This window comes from Erpetoichthys calabaricus, chromosome 1 (assembly GCF_900747795.2).
Source record: "Erpetoichthys calabaricus chromosome 1, fErpCal1.3, whole genome shotgun sequence".
In the NCBI taxonomy this organism is placed as follows: domain Eukaryota; kingdom Metazoa; phylum Chordata; class Cladistia; order Polypteriformes; family Polypteridae; genus Erpetoichthys; species Erpetoichthys calabaricus.
Window position 1 is genome coordinate 27924496 of NC_041394.2, and position 20167 is coordinate 27944662.

Below are 20167 nucleotides of genomic sequence, written 5' to 3' on the forward strand. Positions count from 1 at the left end.
CCTCCCCTCAGAGGAGGACTTGAATCGGGAGCGTAGTTGGACGAGGTCTCTGGAGGGGAGAAGGAAGCGGTCTGAAGACTTAGAGAGAAGGCATTGTGTTGGCCAAGGACTGTGGGGTATTGGGTTTGTGAAAGTGACTTAATGTAATGGAGGCCCTAAATAAACGTGTGTGGGGTAAATCTAATGTGTCTACCTGTCTGTGTCCGGGTCATATTCCACAACATGTTTTGACCTTTTCCTGTTTTCTGATAATCTTTTTCAATCATCGCTTTCAAAACAATGTTTACTCTGCCACAAAGTTACAGTCAGGGCCTATTTTCCTTTATATTGTTGCATTTGTATTTTTCATGTTTTGTCAAAATTGTATTGTTTACTATTATGCCCTTTAGATTTAAATTCTCCACCATTCCTTGTGTTTTGTATGTGGAACCCCAGGAGGGTGGGGCCTCCCTGATGTCACTGCTGCTGCCTTTACATTCAGGTCAGAGTGGGGTGGTCCCAGCAGTGGCTCATTGATTTTGTTGGAGCTTTCAAATTGTGAGTATTGTCTTCTTTTGATTTTCTAGTTCTGTGGGCTTTTTGCTTTGATTTTTAGTTTTAGATTTTTGGATTTAGTATTGGGATTTGTTTACACTGAGTTGCCTTTTAAAGCAACATCTTTGTGCTAATTTTTGCCTCTTTTGTCCCTTTTTTCAAAAATTTCTAATAAATTCTTGTGTTTATGAAGATTATTCCTTGGACTTGTCTCATTTAGCCAGAGGTTATATGATTTCTCTCCTTAACAGTAGCATTTGTGCTTATTTTCAAGAATATCTTTCTGTCCTCTCCAGTCATCTGACGAGATCATCAGATTTAAAATGAATCTTAAGAGAGTTAAAAATTACATAAGGACTCTATTTTTTCTATTATTTTCATATGTAGATTAGGCTAATATGCTATCATTTATTCTTATCTACTATTTTGGTAGGTAATATTTTAATAGTTCTTTTATTAGTAATAATAATATTTCTGTTATTTTCTTTTCCTGTTGCTTTTTTCTTTTTGTAAAGCACATTAAGCTTCAACTTTTGTATGAAAATGTACTTTAGAAATAAATGTACAGTGATCCCTTGCTATATCACGCTTCGACTTTCGCGGCTTCACTCTATCGCGATTTTTTCTCATACACGCTTACGTCACTACGCATGCGCTTTCTGAGAACTTTTATCTAAGCCCCACGATGGCTCCTAAACATGCTGCTTTCTCTAAGCCATCTGACAATAAAACTAAGCGCCGGAGGAAGATGCTTACTATCCAGGAGAAGGTGAAACTCTTGAATATGATCAAAGATGGCAATACCCTACAAAAGCCTCCTCACGCATATGAAAAGACAGCGCAAGCAACTGCCTATCAAGATGTTCTTCAGCCACGCACCCAGACACCCACTGCCTACTCCTAGTACTCCTTCAGCGGAAGAACACAACGATGCACCTGCTGAAGATACTGCACCACCTGAAGACTCTCCTACTGAGGTCGTGCCTTCATAGGTTAGTGGTTGTGTGTAAGAACTGTGTGTGTGTGTGTGTGTGTGTAATTAAATGTACAGTACAATAATCAAGACACTATATAAAAGCGGTCGGGATTGTCATTCCATCCCATGAGTGCAAAGTGTAGCGGTATTCCGCTTATCACAGACTTACTACTTGCGGCTTGCGGTATGAAGTGACGCCATGTGAGCAGAGTTCTGGTGCTCCCATCGTTCCCTTGTTTTTGTGTGCGATACACTGGAAAAATAGACAAAATTATGTCTCTGGAAATAATTAATGTTGATGGAGTACAAATGCCTCACCGCGTAGTAAATATCAGGGGAGATGGTGCTTGCTTATTCTCATCTATAGTTTATTTAGTGCATGAAACTCCGTCTTTAGCGGTACAGATTTGGGCTGACATTGTACAACTTTGGACAGGCACTCGAGGAGATAAAAAAACTTAGGTTTTCGGGAGATGTTATGAATGGGGACTTTGATGTTCTCATTCCCTACACTTACATGCCTGATGTACACATGGAGCGCACACAAATTGAGGATAAAAGTCGGTCATATTAAAAGGCGGGTGAGCCTAGTAATAATATGATATGTGTAACGTCTAATATTATTAAGTTCAGGTGCTTCATTTTCAACAGGTGCATAAAATCAGCACATAGTTATGCAATCTCTGTTGACAAACATTGGCAGTAGAATGTGACATACTGAAGAGCTCAGTGACTTTAAACATGGCAGGGGTATTGGAAACATGTAAACTACCTAAAGTGTGATTCAGATAGTCAGTCCTTTGATTCTGACCAGCTTGGTCTTGGGATGCTGCCTTTGCCACAAGTCAGCATGAGAATTTTGACCCTGCTACATCTGTAAGTAGCATGGCACAACTTCAGTTGCTATGGAGGATGGTCCTAGAAGTCATGCGTTTGAAGTCACCAGCATGACACTTTAAAAACTGGTGCCATAGAACTGTCATCATCTGAGTTTGTGGATTAACACAGAAAATCCTCTGTGTGTGTGTGCGTGTGATGGTTTAGTTAGTGTTTTTTAAATCCCCTGGTCTTATTTTCTCTTATTTTGTCTAATATATTGGGTAATACGAGTGTAATGGTGACTAAAGGGTGTTATTTCATGTCTAGAGGGCTCTAATAATGTTAAAAAAACGTATTTAGAAGGTCGTAAACAGGTTTTCTATACTCTAACTGCGAAAATATTCGATTTTTAAATAAAGACTCCTGCTTCGCGAAAATTCATTTATCACAGTAGAGTCTGGAACAGATTAACCGTGATAAACGAGGGTTCACTGTATCTGTTGTTGTTCTTTAAAAACAATGCCCCTTTTTAGGCCTATGTGGGCCAAAGTCTACCTGTGGTAGTTGAGGGTTGGTTGCCTGGGGTTAAGGCATATCTGGAAAGGTTGGTAAAAGTTCAAAAACTTCTTTGATGGATTTTTAGGAGGCTTTTCTTTGATTTTTGTGATTCTGTTTCTCCCCAATATAGTTCATAAAAAAAGCTTATGGACTTATGAAGTGCCTGGGTATTGGAAAGAGGTAAACCAACCCCAGTGTGATTCAGACGGCCAGTCCTCCAATTATGACTAGCTTCAAGTATTTTGGGACTATGCAATGTTGGTGTCATATTTGATCAGAGATCATGGGCAGCGTTGATTTTGGCATCAGCAGTTCTTTATGTTGAAACAGGAAGGAATTACATTTTTATTGTACACTGTAGCATATAGTGAAAAAAATGTTAAATGTAGTAAAATTTATGAATAAGTTTCATTTCAAACCTTGCAAGAATGTAATAAAAATGTACAATTTTATTAATTCATGCTAACTAAGAGCCAGCCTAGACCTATTCTGTAATACACCAAATGGCCAAGCGTATGTGGACACCCCTCCAAATTATTAAGTTCAGGTGCTTCATTTTCAACAGGTGCATAAAATCAGCACATAGTTATGCAATCTCTGTTGACAAACATTGGCAGTAGAATGTGACATACTGAAGAGCTCAGTGACTTTAAACATGGCAGGGGTATTGGAAACATGTAAACTACCTAAAGTGTAATTCAGATAGTCAGTCCTTTGATTCTGACCAGCTTGGTCTTGGGATGCTGCCTTTGCCACAAGTCAGCATGAGAATTTTGACCCTGCTACATCTGTAAGTAGCATGGCACAACTTCAGTTGCTATGGAGGATGGTCCTAGAAGTCATGCGTTTGAAGTCACCAGCATGACACTTTAAAAACTGGTGCCATAGAACTGTCATCATCTGAGTTTGTGGATTAACACAGAAAATCCTCTGTGTGTGTGTGTGTGTGATGGTTTAGTTAGTGTTTTTTAAATCCCCTGGTTTACTCATTTTAGGTTTTGTGTTTACAGACTGAGAGTTTGAGTTACTGTTTAAATACTGATGAAGCACAGGACTGACTCTTGCTTATGGACTTCCTGGCTGATTTGAATGTTTCTTCTCCTGGTCATTGCCAGCACACTTTGCCTCTCCCAGTGTGTCTTTGCCAATGTATCAACTTTACAGGCTGAAATGCATTTCTTTCTCCCCATATGACTGATATTTATTTTTTTTTCCAATTTTAAGTACTACATATTAGCGGGTTGGAAAATGACTGACTGGCTGACTGACATATTAGAGGATTGTGGATAGCTGGGGCTTAGATGGCAAGATAATGGGTTCAAAGGAGGATTCTATCAAAAAATGTGGTCGAGCACTTATGGAAATGTGTTCTTGACAAGTCACTTTTAAAACAGCTAAAGTAAAATTTAAAGAAGAAAGTATGTTGAGAAAGTGCACACTTCTAAAATGTAGCACTCATGATGGAAAAATATAGAAGAGCTTAAAATGAGACAAGGCTGTCTGTGCTCTGCATTTTCAGGATACATGAACCAGCTCCAGACATAGTGGCCATGTTCTGAGGCAAAATGAAAGCTGGCTTGCCATTTTCAGAGGGATACATCACCTCTGGTACTGTCCTTCAAGGCTTCATTAGACAGTGAATAATTCAGTTTAAACGATCATCTATTATAGGGACCCTGAAGGGCAAACATAAACAAAAAATGGAAACACAAAAACAAAAGATAAAATGCAAACAAAAATCTATTTATTTTGTTTGAATTTTCATGTTTTTTTTTTGTTACTGTCTTGTTCTTTGGGGCCACTGTCATTTATATTGAAAAAAATAATACAAAGAAAACAGACTCACCCAAAACGAGTCTCTTTTCGCCGAAGTCGAGCGATGTAAACAGCCACCAGTATGGCACAGGCAATGGCTCCAGAAATTGCTACAACGACGTACCACCAGTGCCAAGAAAAGTGGCCAATGGATGCATCTGGATAAAAGATCAAGAGAGAAAAAATGCATGATATAACAAATGTAAAAAAGGGGAGCCCGTCCTCCAGCATCGTGCAGACGATTTTCAGATACAGTAGTTCAGTTTTTAAAGCACACATAACTAAGGAATACATATGAATGATCTGAGCAGGACATTTTGATGATACTGATTTATATTTTATGATATCAAATATGCTTCTTTGATTTTTTACACAACATTTAGGGGTTATGGGGGGTCAGAAACACAGGGTGCAAGGTGGAAAATGACCTTGGACAGGTGTCTGCCCATCACAAGGCACACTCCCACACATTCCTGCACACCTACCCTGGGACTACCAAGCTGCCATGAACTGCATTGGGCCAAATGTCCTATTCTTGCCAAAATTATTCTTGTGTTCTAATTGCACTCTGATTGGTTTGTACTTATCATGTGACTCTTCACCGATTGTCATTCCCTGACTGGTTGCCCTTTACAAATGAAAAACATTTTTCAACATAGTGGACATAGAGGAGCTGATTTTCGTGGCACCTGCCGTGCTGCTTACCTGTATGCATCTAAATTATGTTTTATACAGTTTGAATGCTGCCTACAAATCACTCCACTCGCTATATATCAGTCAGTCAGTCATTATCCAACCTGCTATATCCTAACACAGGGTCACGGGGGTCTGCTGGAGCCAATCCCAGTCAGCACAGGGCGCAAGGCAGGAAACAAACCCCGGGCAGGGCACCAGCCCACCGCAGGGCAAGCGCACACACGACAATTTAGAATCGCCAATGCACCTAACCTTCATGTCTTTGGATTGTGGGAGGAAACCCACGCAGACACGGGGAGAACATGCAAACTCCACGCAAGGAGGACCCGGGAAGCGAACTCGGTTTTCATTCTAACCTTTTTCATAACAAGTGACCAGTTTTCACTGCTAATTAACTTCTTTTCTTTAGCCCTGTTTTAAGGATTCAGTCCCCTGAATTGATTCTTTTCTTCATTAAATGACAGCCAAACAGAAATTAGACGTGAAACGAGCCAACAGATTATCAATTAAACTGGGGATTCAAACTCCAACCAATTTCACTCCAACCAGTTTCTTAATGAGATGCTGATTCTTGTTGTTAATTGAACCCATCATTTAATTCCATGGCTTGTTGCTGCTCTCGTTCTGCCACAGCAGAACATTTCCAAAACTGTTGATTGTCTGTTTTACTGAGATCTTCACCCTTCTTTATTTTCAGCTATTGTGTGATGTGCACAGGGGAGCTGGTCATGTGGCTGCTTGTTTTGTGTCTCATTATTGTTTGGCTGCTAATTAAGGACAAAGAAACAACTAAGGGGTCTGAGTCACATCAAATTAAAACAAAGGCATAAGAAGTTAATTAGCAGCAAAAACTGATCAATAATTAAGGAGATGGTTAGAAGGAAAACCTGCACCCACTGCGGCCCTCCAGGACCGAAGTTCAACACCCCTGCTTATGTCATCTGCATTTTCAGTCATTTTAATGTGGACTGAGATACTTTCACAAACAATGCATAAAAACTAGTGTGGATTGAGGTTGTTTTCATTTAGAAACACCAATAACCTAACCTGCATGTTTTTAGGGATTTGGGGAAAAATTAAAATATCGAGCGAAAAATCCAGGCAGACAACAGAAGGGAATGATAATGCAGCATTTAAATCCCATTGAAACTGAAGCAGCAAATCAACATAATAGACAAAAAAATGCAATAAAAATGCATTTCACTCTATACCCCTGTTTGTGTATATGTGACAAATAAAATTTAAATCTAAATCATCTAATGTCATATTGATATTGTAACAGGCTTCCTGCATGTGTTGACCAGGCTGCCCACATCCACAATCTGAACTCAGGCCCTTGCGATTCTTTGTTATCTTGCAGATCAGATTAATAGGCAACTTGTACTCCTCAGCCTAGTGACCCCTCCATAGCTCTAAGAGGCTGTTACTAAGTGTGTTTTTGAATTTAGTTTTAAAGTCACAGGCTCTGTCAACTCCACAATATTTTGAAGGATTAGGTGAATAAGCTGCCATGAACTACATTGGGCCAAGTGTCCTATTCCTATCAAAATTATTCTTGTGTTCTAATTGCACTCTGATTGGTTCATACTTATCATGTGACTCTTCACCAATTGAATTGTGGTCATTGCAACATCTTCTCCACTGACTTGTTGCCCTTAACAAATGAAAAACGTTTTCCAACATAGGGGACAGAGAAGAGCTGCTTCTGATGCTGCTTACCTGTATGTACTTAAATTATGTTTTATTCAGTTTGAATGGTGCATACATGTGCAAAAGACAAATCATCTACCACTCATCTATAGGAGTGTGATAAATCCAGAGGCAAACCTCTGTGTCACCTGCATTTTCAGTCATTTTAATGTGGACTGGGATACTGCCATAAACAATGTGAAAACAATAGTGTGAATTGAGGTTGCTTTCATTTAAAAATACAGAAAACGTGGTAGTGTGGACATAGCCTAAATTTGATTGCCATAGATACTGTCTAGGTGGATTGGAAATAAAAAATTGGCCCTAATGTGTGTTTGTGTGAGTTTGTCCTCCCTGCGATGGTCTGCTCCTGTCTTGTATCTGATTACTTGTTGGGATGGTGTCCTTCCCTACCCTGGATAAGTGGGTTTGGAAGATGGATTGATGGATGGATGTTACAATGTTCTCTTTAAATGTTTTGATATCCAGGATATAACAGTAGCAACCAAACAGGCCTGTGCTGGCAGTTTTTCACTGGACGCACACATTCACACGCCTCACTTTTCCTGGGCAGTACTGAGTTGCTACTTAGCCTAAAATTCATATATTTAAGATTTAATGAAAAGTGTGGAAAGTACATATGGAGGTGGAGGAGAAGTCTAAATAAAGGCTGAAAATTGTACCAAGTTGTGCTAGCATGTTGTTCTTACAAACAGCTGTCCGTTCATCTTTGTCCATTTCAAGGTGGCATGATGTGGCTGGTGGTGTGGCACCTTTATGATGGATGAGTTACCAGTTTATCACAGTACAACACAGCAACAAATCATCACTCAGCGCCAGCCTACCTAGAGTTATCACTGAGACTAATAGTATTATCTCAGACATGGCAGGTAGAGTTCCTAGAGAGGCCAGGGGTCAAACCCAGGAGCTGATCTAGCCCACCATCCACAATGAGGTTTTAAAATATTTGACTGCCTGTACGCCACACTCTCTTATGAACTTGTGTAGAGATGCTTTATTTTCAAATGGCTTGTTTAAACAAAAAAGGGTTCTGTTTCAAAAGTAAGGCAGACTATGGGCAGACTGTGCACTTCAGCCTTCTATGTAAACAGTACCCCTGGCAGGCGCTCCAGTTTGACACAGCTGCACAGATGTGGTTAGTCTGGGATTTGGGTGGAGTGGCGATGTGGGCCATTATTACATAAAGATGCAACCGTTTTAAGAGGTTTGGAAACAAATGTCAGACAAACTCTCGTATTATATTGCAGTGAGAGTCAATTAGTGGAAGACATGGTTTCCAACATCTGTTCAAAAAGGAAGCATCAGCACTACCGGCTTATACGAGACATGCAACTCGAAACTGTCTATTAATTTACAAAAAAGGCAAAACTGCCTAGATCTCATGTTTATGAACAAAGTATCTTTGACTATCGCCTCAGCTGAAAATGTAAAATGATTCCCTGCTCTGGAGATGCATTCGTCACTGAAAATCCCTGACTTTACAATGTGTTTTTGATTGAGGAGGTTGACACAATCTGTTAGCTTGTGCTGATAACTGCATGTGGTGGAAACACATTTGCTCTGTTGTAAAAATCGAATATATGTAATACAAGTCAATGCAAAACATGTGCCATTAATTACTGTTCTGTGAAAAAAGACCAAATGAAGCCTAGAGTAGCTATAAGGAGGAATATTTTGATTACTTAAATTACACAAAGTTAAAAATATAAAGACTAAAGTTCTCTTTCTCACCCTGATGATTGAGGTCTGCTTGGTGTCCAGCGTGATCACCTTACTGCTTTTTTAAAGGGGCACAAGGTTGGGGTATGCACAGAAAGTCAATGGTGGTCAGGAAGAAGAAAACCCTGTCGGTGTTGTGGTGCAAATCTTAGTGACAGGCCCATGTCCTGGGCTGAGCTCTGACTTTTGATTCCAAACTTCCTGAGTGTGGATGTGTTTGAGAGGACCCTCAGATGGACCACCTCCATAATTAGGGCTGGTTAGCTTTGCCAAACTACTACCATCGCATCAATGTAAAAAGTGAGCACAATGTACACTAATGTGTCAGTCCTTACGAGAGCCTGGGGCTCAATTAAATAAAAAAATAAATATTTAGAGCAGTTCCTGGGTATGCAATCAGCCAACAAAACACACCCAGTCCTCTCGTGTGCAGAGCACATGCGTGATGGATCTTAGGAATTCCGGGACAAAACCCAATATGAAAATGCAGCTGGCAATACTGTCAACAGAGAGAATAGTAACAATAACATCTGCAAATATTTATTGGCTGTACAATAAAAGTGAAAAGAGATAACAATTCATAAATATTATTTTAAGATAGATTTAGCAAATACAGAATCTCTTGACATTTGCCAATGCATCTATAAACCCTTGAGGCATATTTTTAAGACATCACTGCACACTGAAATTCTGAAGGACTGGAAAATGGCTAATATTATCCCATTATATAAAAAGGGTGACTGGGCAGAACCAAGAAACTATAGGCCAGTAAGGTTAACGTGCATCACAGGTGACTTAATGGATGGAATTATTAAGGATAAGAATGAGCAACACATGGCAAGAACAAGACATTTACTTAACAGTCAGTATGGGTTCAGAAGAGGGAGGTCATGTTTTACCAACATGCTGGAATTATTTATCTTAACTTTTGATAAGGGTGGCGCAGTGGGTAGCACTATTGTGAATTTCCCCTTGGGATTAATAAAGTATCTATCTATCTATCTATCTATCTATCTATCTATCTATCTATCTATCTATCTATCTATCTATCTATCTATCTATCTATCTATCTATCTATCTATCTATCTATCTATCTATCTATCTATCTATCTATCTATCTATCTATCTATCTATCTATCTATCTATCTATCTATCTACTGCCTCGCAGTTGGGAGACCCGAGTTCGCTTCCCGGGTCCTCCTTGCGTGGAGTTTGCATGTTCTCCCCGTGTCTGCGTGGGTATCCTCCCACAGTCCAAAGACATGAAGGTTAGGTGCATTGGCGATTCTAAATTGTCATGTGTGCGCTTGCCCTGCGGTGGGCTGGTGCCCTGCCCGGGGTTTGTTTCCTGCCTTGCGCCCTGTGTTGGCTGAGATTGGCTCCAGCAGACCCCCGTGATCCTGTAGTTAGGATATAGCGGATTGGATAATGGATGAATGGATGACTTTTGATAAGGTGCCACATGAGAGGATGGGCATCAAACTAAAAGAAGAGGGAGCTCAGGGTACTATGTGTAGATGGGTGCAAAATTGGCTCAGAAACAGGAAGCAGAGTGCTATGATGTGAGGATCCTTATCAGAATTGGCTGATGTTAAGCGTGGTGTTCCACAAGGGTCAGTGCTGGGGCTGTTGCTATTTTTAATATATATATGCCTTGTGCCCTGTGTTGGCTTGGATTGGCTCCAGCAGACCCCCATGACCCTGTGTTCGGATTCAGCGGGTTGGAAAATGGATGGATGGATAAATTATTTGGATAGGAATATAAGTAACAAGCTGGTTAAGTTTGCAGATGATACCAAGCTAGGTGGATTGGCAGATAATCTAAAATCCATTGAATCAATACAGAGGGATCTTAAACAGCACACAGAATTGGGCAGATTTGTGGCTTATGAAATTTAATGTCAGTAAATGTAAAGTATTACACATAGGAAGAAAAAATGTTAGGTTTGAATACACAATATGTGGTCTTAAAAATGAAAGTACACCTTATAAGAAGGATTTAGGAGTAGTAGTGGACTAGTGGGAGCCGCTAAGAAGTTCAACAGAATGTGAGGTTATATGGCGCCTGATGTGTGCAGTACAAGTCCAAGGAGGTTATGCTTAAGCTTTATAACACACTGGTGAGTGGAGTACTGTGTGCAGTTTTGGTCTTCAGGCTACAAAAAGGACATAGCAGTGCTAAAAAAAAAAGTCCAGAGAAGAGCAACAAGGCTGATTCCAGGGCTACAGGGGATGAGTTAGGAGGAAAGATTAAAAGAGTTGAGCCTTTATAGTTTAAATGAAAGGAGATTAAGAGGAGACCTGATTGTAGTGTTCGTAATTATGAAGGGAATTTTACAGTGGATCAAAACTGTTATTTTAAAATGAGTTCAACAAGAACACAGGGGCACAAAAATTAGGAAGTTTTTCTTTACACAGACAACCATCGACACATGGAATACGTTACCAAGTAGTATGTTAGACATAAAGGCTTTATGGACTTTCAAAACTCAACGTGATGTTATTATGGAAGAATCAAGTTTATAGGACTGGTAAGCATTGTTGGGTTGAATGGCGTATTCTTGTCCTGATTGTTGTAATGTTCTCATGTCAGTCATTACTAGAGCCTGGGGATCTGTTCATAAAGGAAAAATATTTAGAGGAACTCCTAGGTAGACAATTGGCCAACAAAATGCACCCAATCATCTCATGGGAAGAACACATGTGTGATGGACCTGCCTTAGGAGTTCCTGGATGGAACCTAATGTCTAAATGTAGCTGGCAATGCTTTCCACAGACTGAATAATAACAATAACGTCTGTAAATATTTGTTGGCTGTACAGTAAAATGGCAAACACATAACAATTCTTCAAAATTATTTTAAGATAGATTCAGCAAAGGCAGATTCTTTGGACGTTTGTTGAATCTTGACCAATAAAAATAGTTTTACACAATAGTCAACTGTTAAGTGCTAGTCTGTCCTGGAGAATTAAATTGTTATTTTTTGAGACTGCAGCCTCTATTGTAAGTTTTTAAACTTTCTTCTAACAAACTATCATGGACTATAAAGTACCTAACTAACTTACAAATGAATTTCTAGGATCCTTGAAGACAACTTAACAAACTAGCTTATAATTATTCTTCCTTTTGATCAATAATTGTTCATTTGTCTTCTTGTGGCCAACAACTTATCAGTCGTTTATAACTTGAATGCATGTGTCTTGATGTTATTCTTAGTTTAAAATGGTCAGACAATTTATAACTTAATATTTAAAGAACTGGAGACAACAAGAGATTGAACAGATAAGTATGAGGATCAAAATGTTTGGGCAGAGTCATCCATCACCAGGATAGCTAACCAATTTTATTTGTGTAAAATCATGAGGTCTGGAATTTACCATGTATATTTGACATTAATTATTGCCCATCCAAGGGACAAAAGAAGGAGCGACATGAAAGACAAAGATACGCACGAGAAAGAGATGCCACTTCATCTGGATGTCAGAGAACACAACTCACGGTTCAGTACGTCTGTTTATTTAAAAGCCCCCCAGGATAAGCTTTCTGAGACTATACATATTCAGTCTTTGCTATATTTTCTTCTACTGCTGTTATTCTATTTTAACAAAGACTACTTTGTCATTTAAATTTCTTTGTTTTGTCTTTCTGTCTCGAGTGATTGAAGTAAAAAATTAAATAAAGAGCCCCTCGTGTGAATAGATTGTTTTTCCTCACAGGATTTAGCAGGTTGAGGGTGACCCCCCATGAAGAGTGAACTTCACAGTAATTGATGGGTAATTGGTTTTAAACAAGTGTGTCTAGGTTATTCTTGGCGATCATGGTGTACTGGCCTTAGGTCTAGGTTAATTCCCAGGGACACAGTGAAGGTGTGTCAACCTTTATGTGTCTAGGTTATTCTCAGGGACAAAGGCAGCCTTAGATCTAAGTTATATCCAGGGACACCCGTGTGTTTCATGCCATAGCTAGTAAGGCCCTTTGTGGGGTACTGTACAGCGATAAGCTGTGTAAGTATCACTTGTAATTCACGTTTGTGTGGATAGAGTCTTTGCGTGCCTTTTTGTATGTGTGAAGTTTACACTAACCCAATAACAAATTTGGTGAGTCCCACTCATGCAATGCTAATACGCAGTCAAATTTAGTAGATAAATACTATTGACAATAATCCAAAATATATTCTAAGATTTCTTTCTGTTTAATTAGGACTCTTCTTAATTCTTAATTAAGATCTTTAAGATCTTTAAGATAACAATTACAAAAGATAAAGTATATGCATTTTACTCGTGCTGATCGCCAAGGAAAGAGAGGTGGAGGGCTAGCGAACATTTACTCTAGCAGGTTAAAATGTAAAAATATCAGTTTTGGTAAATTCAAGTCTTTTGAGTATCTCGCCATTATTATTCAGGGAGATTCTCACGTTCTAGTATTATCCGTGTATAGACCTCCAAAATTCAACGCGTCTTTTTTTGAGGAATTCTCTGACTTGATGTCAATCTTAATTACGAACTATGACGCACTCTTAATAGTCGGCGACTTTAATTTTCATGTAGATAATCAATGTGACCAAAAAGTAAAAGAATTTATGAACCTCCTGGACTCTTTTGATTTGAGACAGCTCATTAATCAGCCTACACATAAAGCAGGTCATACGTTAGACTTAGTAATTACTAAAGGACTAAAAGTTGATATAAAGCAGGTCATTGATACGGGTCTTTCAGACCATTTTCTTCTACTTTTTAATATAGAAATAATGATAGAAAACACTCATGAGAAGCATATTGTTAAAAAACGCTTCTTTGACTCATCAGCAACTTTAAAACTTACAAACATTCTAACCAATCAGTCCGTTTATAGTGCCAACTATAATAGCGAGGAGAATGTAAATAGTAAGGTGGAAAGATTTAATACTAAAGTGAGGGCTGCTGTTGACATAGTTGCACCTGAAAAGACAGTTAAAAAATCTTCTAGCATTGTTATACCTTGGAAGACCCAAAGAGTGTCTGATTTAAAGAGAACATGCCGTAGAGCTGAGCGTAAATGGAGGAAGACTAAACTAACTATTGACTATGAGATATTAAAAGTTAAAATAACAGAATACAATAACACAGTCCGTCTTGAGAGGCGCTGCTATTTCTCTAAGATTATAAATAACAATGCTAGTAATCCCAGAGTCTTATTTTCGACAATTGATCATCTGTTAAACCCAGGTAACTCAAAGGAATGCCTCCTAAGTACTTCCAGTAAAACCTGTGAGGCTATCGCTGTATTTTTCAATCAAAAAATTAATGATATTAGAAATAACATAGTATATCTCCCCAACACTAAGGATCCCCCGAAACCCCAGTACTCCATAATAAATAAATTAGAGTCTTTCACTAGGATAGATTTACCTGATTTACATAAAATAATTTCTCAAATGAAACCATCCACCTGTGCCCTTGACCCAATACCAACAAATTTTTTCAAAGAAGTATCGGGTGTGCTTATTGATAATGTTCTTGACATAGTAAATTCGTCATTAGATACGGGGGTCTTCCCAGACTGTCTTAAGACTGCGGTAGTTAAACCCCTACTTAAGAAAAATAATCTCGACCCCTCTGCTCTTGAAAATTATAGACCCATCTCTAACCTGCCTTTCTTAAGTAAAATTCTAGAGAAGGCAGTCATTATGCAGTTAAATGAGCACCTCAATAAACATGCTATTCTTGATAAATTTCAGTCAGGTTTTAGAACAAATCACAGCACAGAAACTGCACTCGTTAAAGTAGTAAATGACTTGCGGGTAAATGCAGACAGAGGCCATTTATCTGTTCTCATCCTCTTAGATTTGAGTGCCGCATTTGACACTATTGATCATAATATTCTTAAGAATCGCCTTAGTCAATGGGTGGGGCCTCTCTGGCAGTGTCTTAAACTGGTTTGAATCCTACCTGGCAGGGAGAAAATTCTTTGTTAGTTGTGGTAATTATAACTCAAAGACACATGATATTCTATATGGTGTTCCACAAGGCTCTATCCTGGGTCCGCTGCTCTTCTCCATCTACATGCTTCCATTAGGTCAGATTATCTCGGGACATAACGTGAGCTACCACAGCTATGCTGATGACACACAGCTGTATTTATCAATAGCACCTGATGACCCCAAATCTCTTGATTCGCTAACACAATGTCTAACCTGTATCTCAGAATGGATGAATAGTAACTTTCTCAAATTAAATAAAGAAAAAACCGAAATCTTAGTGATTGGCAATAATGGATACAATGAGGCTATTAGAAATAAACTGGATGCATTAGGATTAAAAGTCAAATCGGAGGTAAAAAGCTTAGGGGTAACCGTTGATTGTAATCTGAATTTTAAATCGCATATTAATAAGATCACTAGGACAGCATTTTTTCACCTAAGGAACATAGCAAAAGTTAGACCTCTTATATCATCGAAAGATGCAGAGAAATTAGTTCATGCGTTTGTCTTTAGTCGGCTAGATTACTGTAATGCACTCCTCTCAGGACTCCCCAAAAAAGACATCAATCGTTTGCAGTTAGTGCAGAATGCAGCTGCTAGAATCCTTACCAGGAAAAGAAAATCCGAACACATTTCTCCAGTTTTGATGTCACTACACTGGTTACCTGTGTCATTCAGAATTGACTTTAAAATTCTGCTTATGGTTTATAAAGCTTTAAATAATCTCGCCCCGTCTTATATATCGGAATGTCTGACACCTTATATTCCAAATCGCAACCTCAGATCCTCAACTGAGTGTCTCCTTAGAATTCCAAGAGCAAAACTTAAAAGAAGTGGTGAGGCGGCCTTCTGCTGTTATGCACCTAAAATCTGGAATAGCCTGCCAGTAGGAATTCGCCAGGCTAATACAGTGGAGCACTTTAAAAAACTACTGAAAACACATTATTTTAACATGGCCTTCTCATAACTTCACTGTAATTTAATCCTGATACTCTGTATATCCAATTCATTATAATAACTATTCATTCAAAATCTGTACTAACCCCTACTCTCTCTTCTGTTTCCTTTTCCGGTGTCCTATTGGTGGTGGCTTGTGCCACCACCATCTACCCAAAGCACCATGATGTTCCAACAATGATGGATGGATTAAAAGCCAGAAGTCTGTATAACCATCAGCATCAAGTGACTCCGTGAGAACCCTAACTACAAAGAGGACTATTTCATTTATGTTAGGTAGAATGCCCAAAGGGGACTGGGCGGTCTCGTGGCCTGGAACCCCTACAGATTTTATTTTTTTCTCCAGCTTTCTGGAGTTTTTTTTTGTTTTTTCTGTCCACCCTGGCCATCGGACCTTACTCCTTATTATGTTAACTAAGGTTGTCTTATTTTAATTTCTTTTTTGTCTTTTATTCTTTTTTTCTTCATTATGTAAAGCACTTTGAGCTACTTTTTGTATGAAAATGTGCTATATAAATAAATGTTGTTGTTGTTGTTGATGTCATTCCATTCATTTTTCAAACCACCTAATCCAATTCAGAGTGGTGGTGGCCAAAGCAGAACCAACCCTTGGTTGTGCAGATGTGTGTCTACATTTTGGCTGCTTTATGAGGTCCACCTGTTCATTAATACACCTAGCTTGCTCCCAAAAGTGCCAATCAAGTGCCTGAAACTCAATCTACCAGGGTAAGTGAATAATTATTTACACTTTTGAGATAAGTTTGTTTGGGTTGGCTGTACAGCTTTCCCTGCACACATGTGGAAACATGGTGCATCTGGGGTCATAGTAGTGAAGTTTTGACTTTGATCAGTAAGTTTCTCTTGCTGTTTTCTAGGAGTAAACATGGCTGCTCTCCTCTCTGTTTGCACCAAAGAAGAGCGACATGTAGGGTTGAAGGTGTACTGGGGTCAAAATCCTCATTGGTTCATCAGAATCATAGTATGGACTTGCTCAATGTTGTCATCCATAGTGGTCGTGGACAGGCCTCCTGCTCCTTCTTCATGGTTAACACGTGTCCAACCATTTTTGAATTTCTCACTCCAATTGTAAACACACCACCATGGTCTCCATATTGAGCAGAAACTCTTCCATGAGTTTTGGCCTTTGTTACCTTGTTTTCAAACATGTTCATAGAAAGTTTTAAGCCAGCCCCAAAATATTATTATAATATTGTGGATAAATATTGTATTATCCTCACATATAAAATGCACACAAAGTAGCATAGTGAGTAGTACCTCTAACTCATGGATCAATCGTCCTGAGTTCAAACAATACATCTGATTGTTGTCTGTTTGGAACCAGCATGTTTTTGTGGATTGTATTCCAGTTTTCCTCCACATAACCTCTAAGACAAGCTGGTCAGTTGAAATGATGATTGTACACTGGCTGATGTGTGACAGCAGGTGCGGTTTTGTGTGTGTGTGTGTGTGTGCCCAGTGATAGGTTGGCACCCAGTCTGAAGTGGTTTGCTATCTTGAGCTCAGTGCTGCCAGGGTAGGCTTTGGGCCACCATGGCCTTGGACACGATTCATCAGGTTTCATGTTAGTTTATTCCATCACCTGCACGAGGAGCCACATTAATGCCAGAGTTCGTCCCACATCATTTTAGAATGAAAAGAGATTTTCCATCTTTTGCAGGAATACTCCAGATATTGAAGATCATCTTAAATGTTACATTGTACTAAACATATCAAAACTAATTTACAGCTAAACAAAGACCAAAATCAGGAAAAAGACTATTCTTAATTTATTGGACAATGCAATTAAAGATTTCTTGAAAGCAAAGGGTAAAGGAAAAAAATTATAAAGATTAAGCATTGTGATTTACCTTCTGAAATGACTTCCTGAGCCTCTGAAATGAGAAAAAAAAAAACAAAGTAAGTTACTATTGTGTTTTATTAAGACACGTCGATAATTAAAACAGTTATTAACCGCATTCTCAGTGGCAGTGAGGCAGACTTAGCACACTCACTAGGTTCATTGAGGATGAGAATGACTGCTTCACTCCATGGGCCATCACCAGCTCCAGTGTACGCGCTGACCCTCACAGAGAAGTTGGCAAAAGACAGCGTCAGGTTCACTGTTGTCTCATTGGTCAGTCCAACATCCAGCACTTCCTGAAAGCCAAAGTCATCATCAGTGGATTTCTAGATATTTCCACAAAACACTTCACTTTCTGACTGCACAGTGGCAGTGGGAAAGTTGATACTTCACAGCTTCAGAGTCCATAGTTCAAATCCTGGAACAGTCACTATCTGTGAGTGCATTTTTTCCTTATTTTTTCTGGGTAGACTGTTTTTTCACACATTGTGAAAATCTACAGATGTGCTAGAGACACTGAATTGGGAGTATGTGGACTGAAAATTCATCCCAGATTATTTCCTTCCCAGTGCTGCAAATCTACCTAACATGCATGTCTTTAGAATATGAAATATCCAAATATCTGAGAAACACAGGAAGAACACAAAAACTCCTCACAGTGATCAGGCCTGAAATTCAACTCATGTCACTCCCCATTCAAATGTGAACATTAAACTGCTTTAAAGGGTGGGTTTATATATTAACATAAAAATACTACATGAGGGAGTGGTGTGATCTATATATATTCTCCCTCTCAATCTTTTACAGACCATTCTAGCGAAATCCCGCCCAGCTCTGGGGCAGCCAACGATGTCACTTCTGGTTCAGGTCCTGATGACATCACTTCCCCTACTGGCCTTTAAAGCTGCCATCCTGTGGATAATAAGTCAGTTCTGTTTCGGACTCGATTGTGTGAACAAGTCAATGTTTTTGCAACAGTTTTGCAGCCGGGAAAAATTATACGGGTGGCTGGCCCAAACCTTTGCAATGTCTGATGGTCATTCTTCTTACAATATATATATATATAGTAGAGTCTCGCTTATCCAACATTCTGTATTATCCGACGTCCCACCGCCAAAAAAAAAAGCAAAAAAAAAAACGCATCAATCTGCAACAAGAACTGCAAGTTGCGAGCATGAGCATAGTCTATTTTTTTTTCAGTTAAATTTTTCTGTTGTTTTGTTGTAAAACATGATTACAGTGGACTATGTAGCTGGCCCTCTCTGGCGTGCGTGTCTCTCATGCACATGTGTGTGCTTGTGCATCTGTCTCGTGCGCGTGTGTGTGTGTGTGTGTGTCTCTCTCTCTCACGTGTGCATGCGTGCGTGCGTCTCTCTCGCGTGTGTGTCTCTCGCGCATGTGTCTCTCTTTCTCTCGTGCGTGTGTATGTGTCTCTCTATCTTGCGCATGCATGTGACTGTCTGTGTCTCTCTCTCTCGCGCTCTCTCTCTAACGCTGCACAGGGAGAGACTGAACACGTGCGGAAATCATCGGCGCGCACAAACCGAAAGGGAAACTGGCTTGTTCCTATACCGAGTGTGTGGTCATGCACAGAGGCAAAAGTTTGGCGAACTTTTTGGTCACAACCCGATTTGTATGTGTTGAGAGATGTTCGTGAACTGAGGTTCCACTGTATTAGGCTCGTAATGTGTAAAATTATAACATAGTTTGACGTTTAATAGGCTTTTTCTTAACACCTTCCATTATCCGACATTTTTGCTTATCCGACGTTCTGCCGGCCCATTTATGTCGGATAAGCGAGACTCTACTGTAATGTCTTTTTTGATTATAGTCCTGGCAATCATTATATATGGAATATGTTTTTTTCATATGTAAGGATTTTAAATTTTTGGTCAGAAATGGCGTATCTGGCTTATTTTGGAAGCGTATCCAGTGCCCTCCATAATGTTTGGGACAAAGACATATTTTTCCTTGATTCACCCCTCTGCTCCACAGTTTAAATTTACAAAGCAAACAATTCAGAGATCATGATTAAAGTGCACATTGCAGACTTTCATTTATGGGTATTTGCATACATTTCAGGCAGAGCAAATAGAAATTACAACACTTTGTACACATGATCTCCCATTTCAGGGGACCATATTGTTTGTGACACCACAATGGCAGGTCACTTGATTCTTGCATGCAATGATAGCTTAAAGTCTGCAATTCATAGATGTCACCAGGTCTCTGCTAAACAAAACTCTAATGCAGCCATCTTCAGCTCCTGCTTGTGTCGGGGGACTGTTCCTTTAAGTTTTGTGTTCAGCATATGGAAGGCCTACTCAATTGGATTTAGATATGGTGACTGACTTGGCCATTCAAGAATTTTCCATATTAAAGCATTTCCAACTTTGTATTAGTTTTGAATTTTATTTACATCTTCTTTTAATTGCTTTTGATTGCTCCACTATATTTGCTTTTCCTCTAATTTTGCTATTATTCATTAAATTTTAAACTATATCATTAATATACATCAACCTGTCCATGTTTACTGTAGTTGACTACATGAATACAGTGAACC

General features: G+C 39.1%; 1 protein-coding gene across 2 annotated transcripts in view; it reads right to left on the reverse strand.

Moving 5' to 3' along the window:
* LOC114647942 (tyrosine-protein kinase receptor UFO) overlaps positions 1–20167 on the reverse strand; it is a 241509-nt gene that overhangs the window by 37029 nt on the left and 184313 nt on the right. For both annotated transcript variants that reach the window (XM_028796666.2, XM_028796656.2), the window contains exons 9-11: positions 17756–17900; positions 17612–17635; positions 4734–4860 (exon numbers count right to left, since the gene is read on the reverse strand). In XM_028796666.2, the coding sequence (XP_028652499.1) occupies positions 4734–4860; positions 17612–17635; positions 17756–17900 (296 nt within the window). The remainder of the gene's footprint in view (positions 1–4733; positions 4861–17611; positions 17636–17755; positions 17901–20167) is intronic.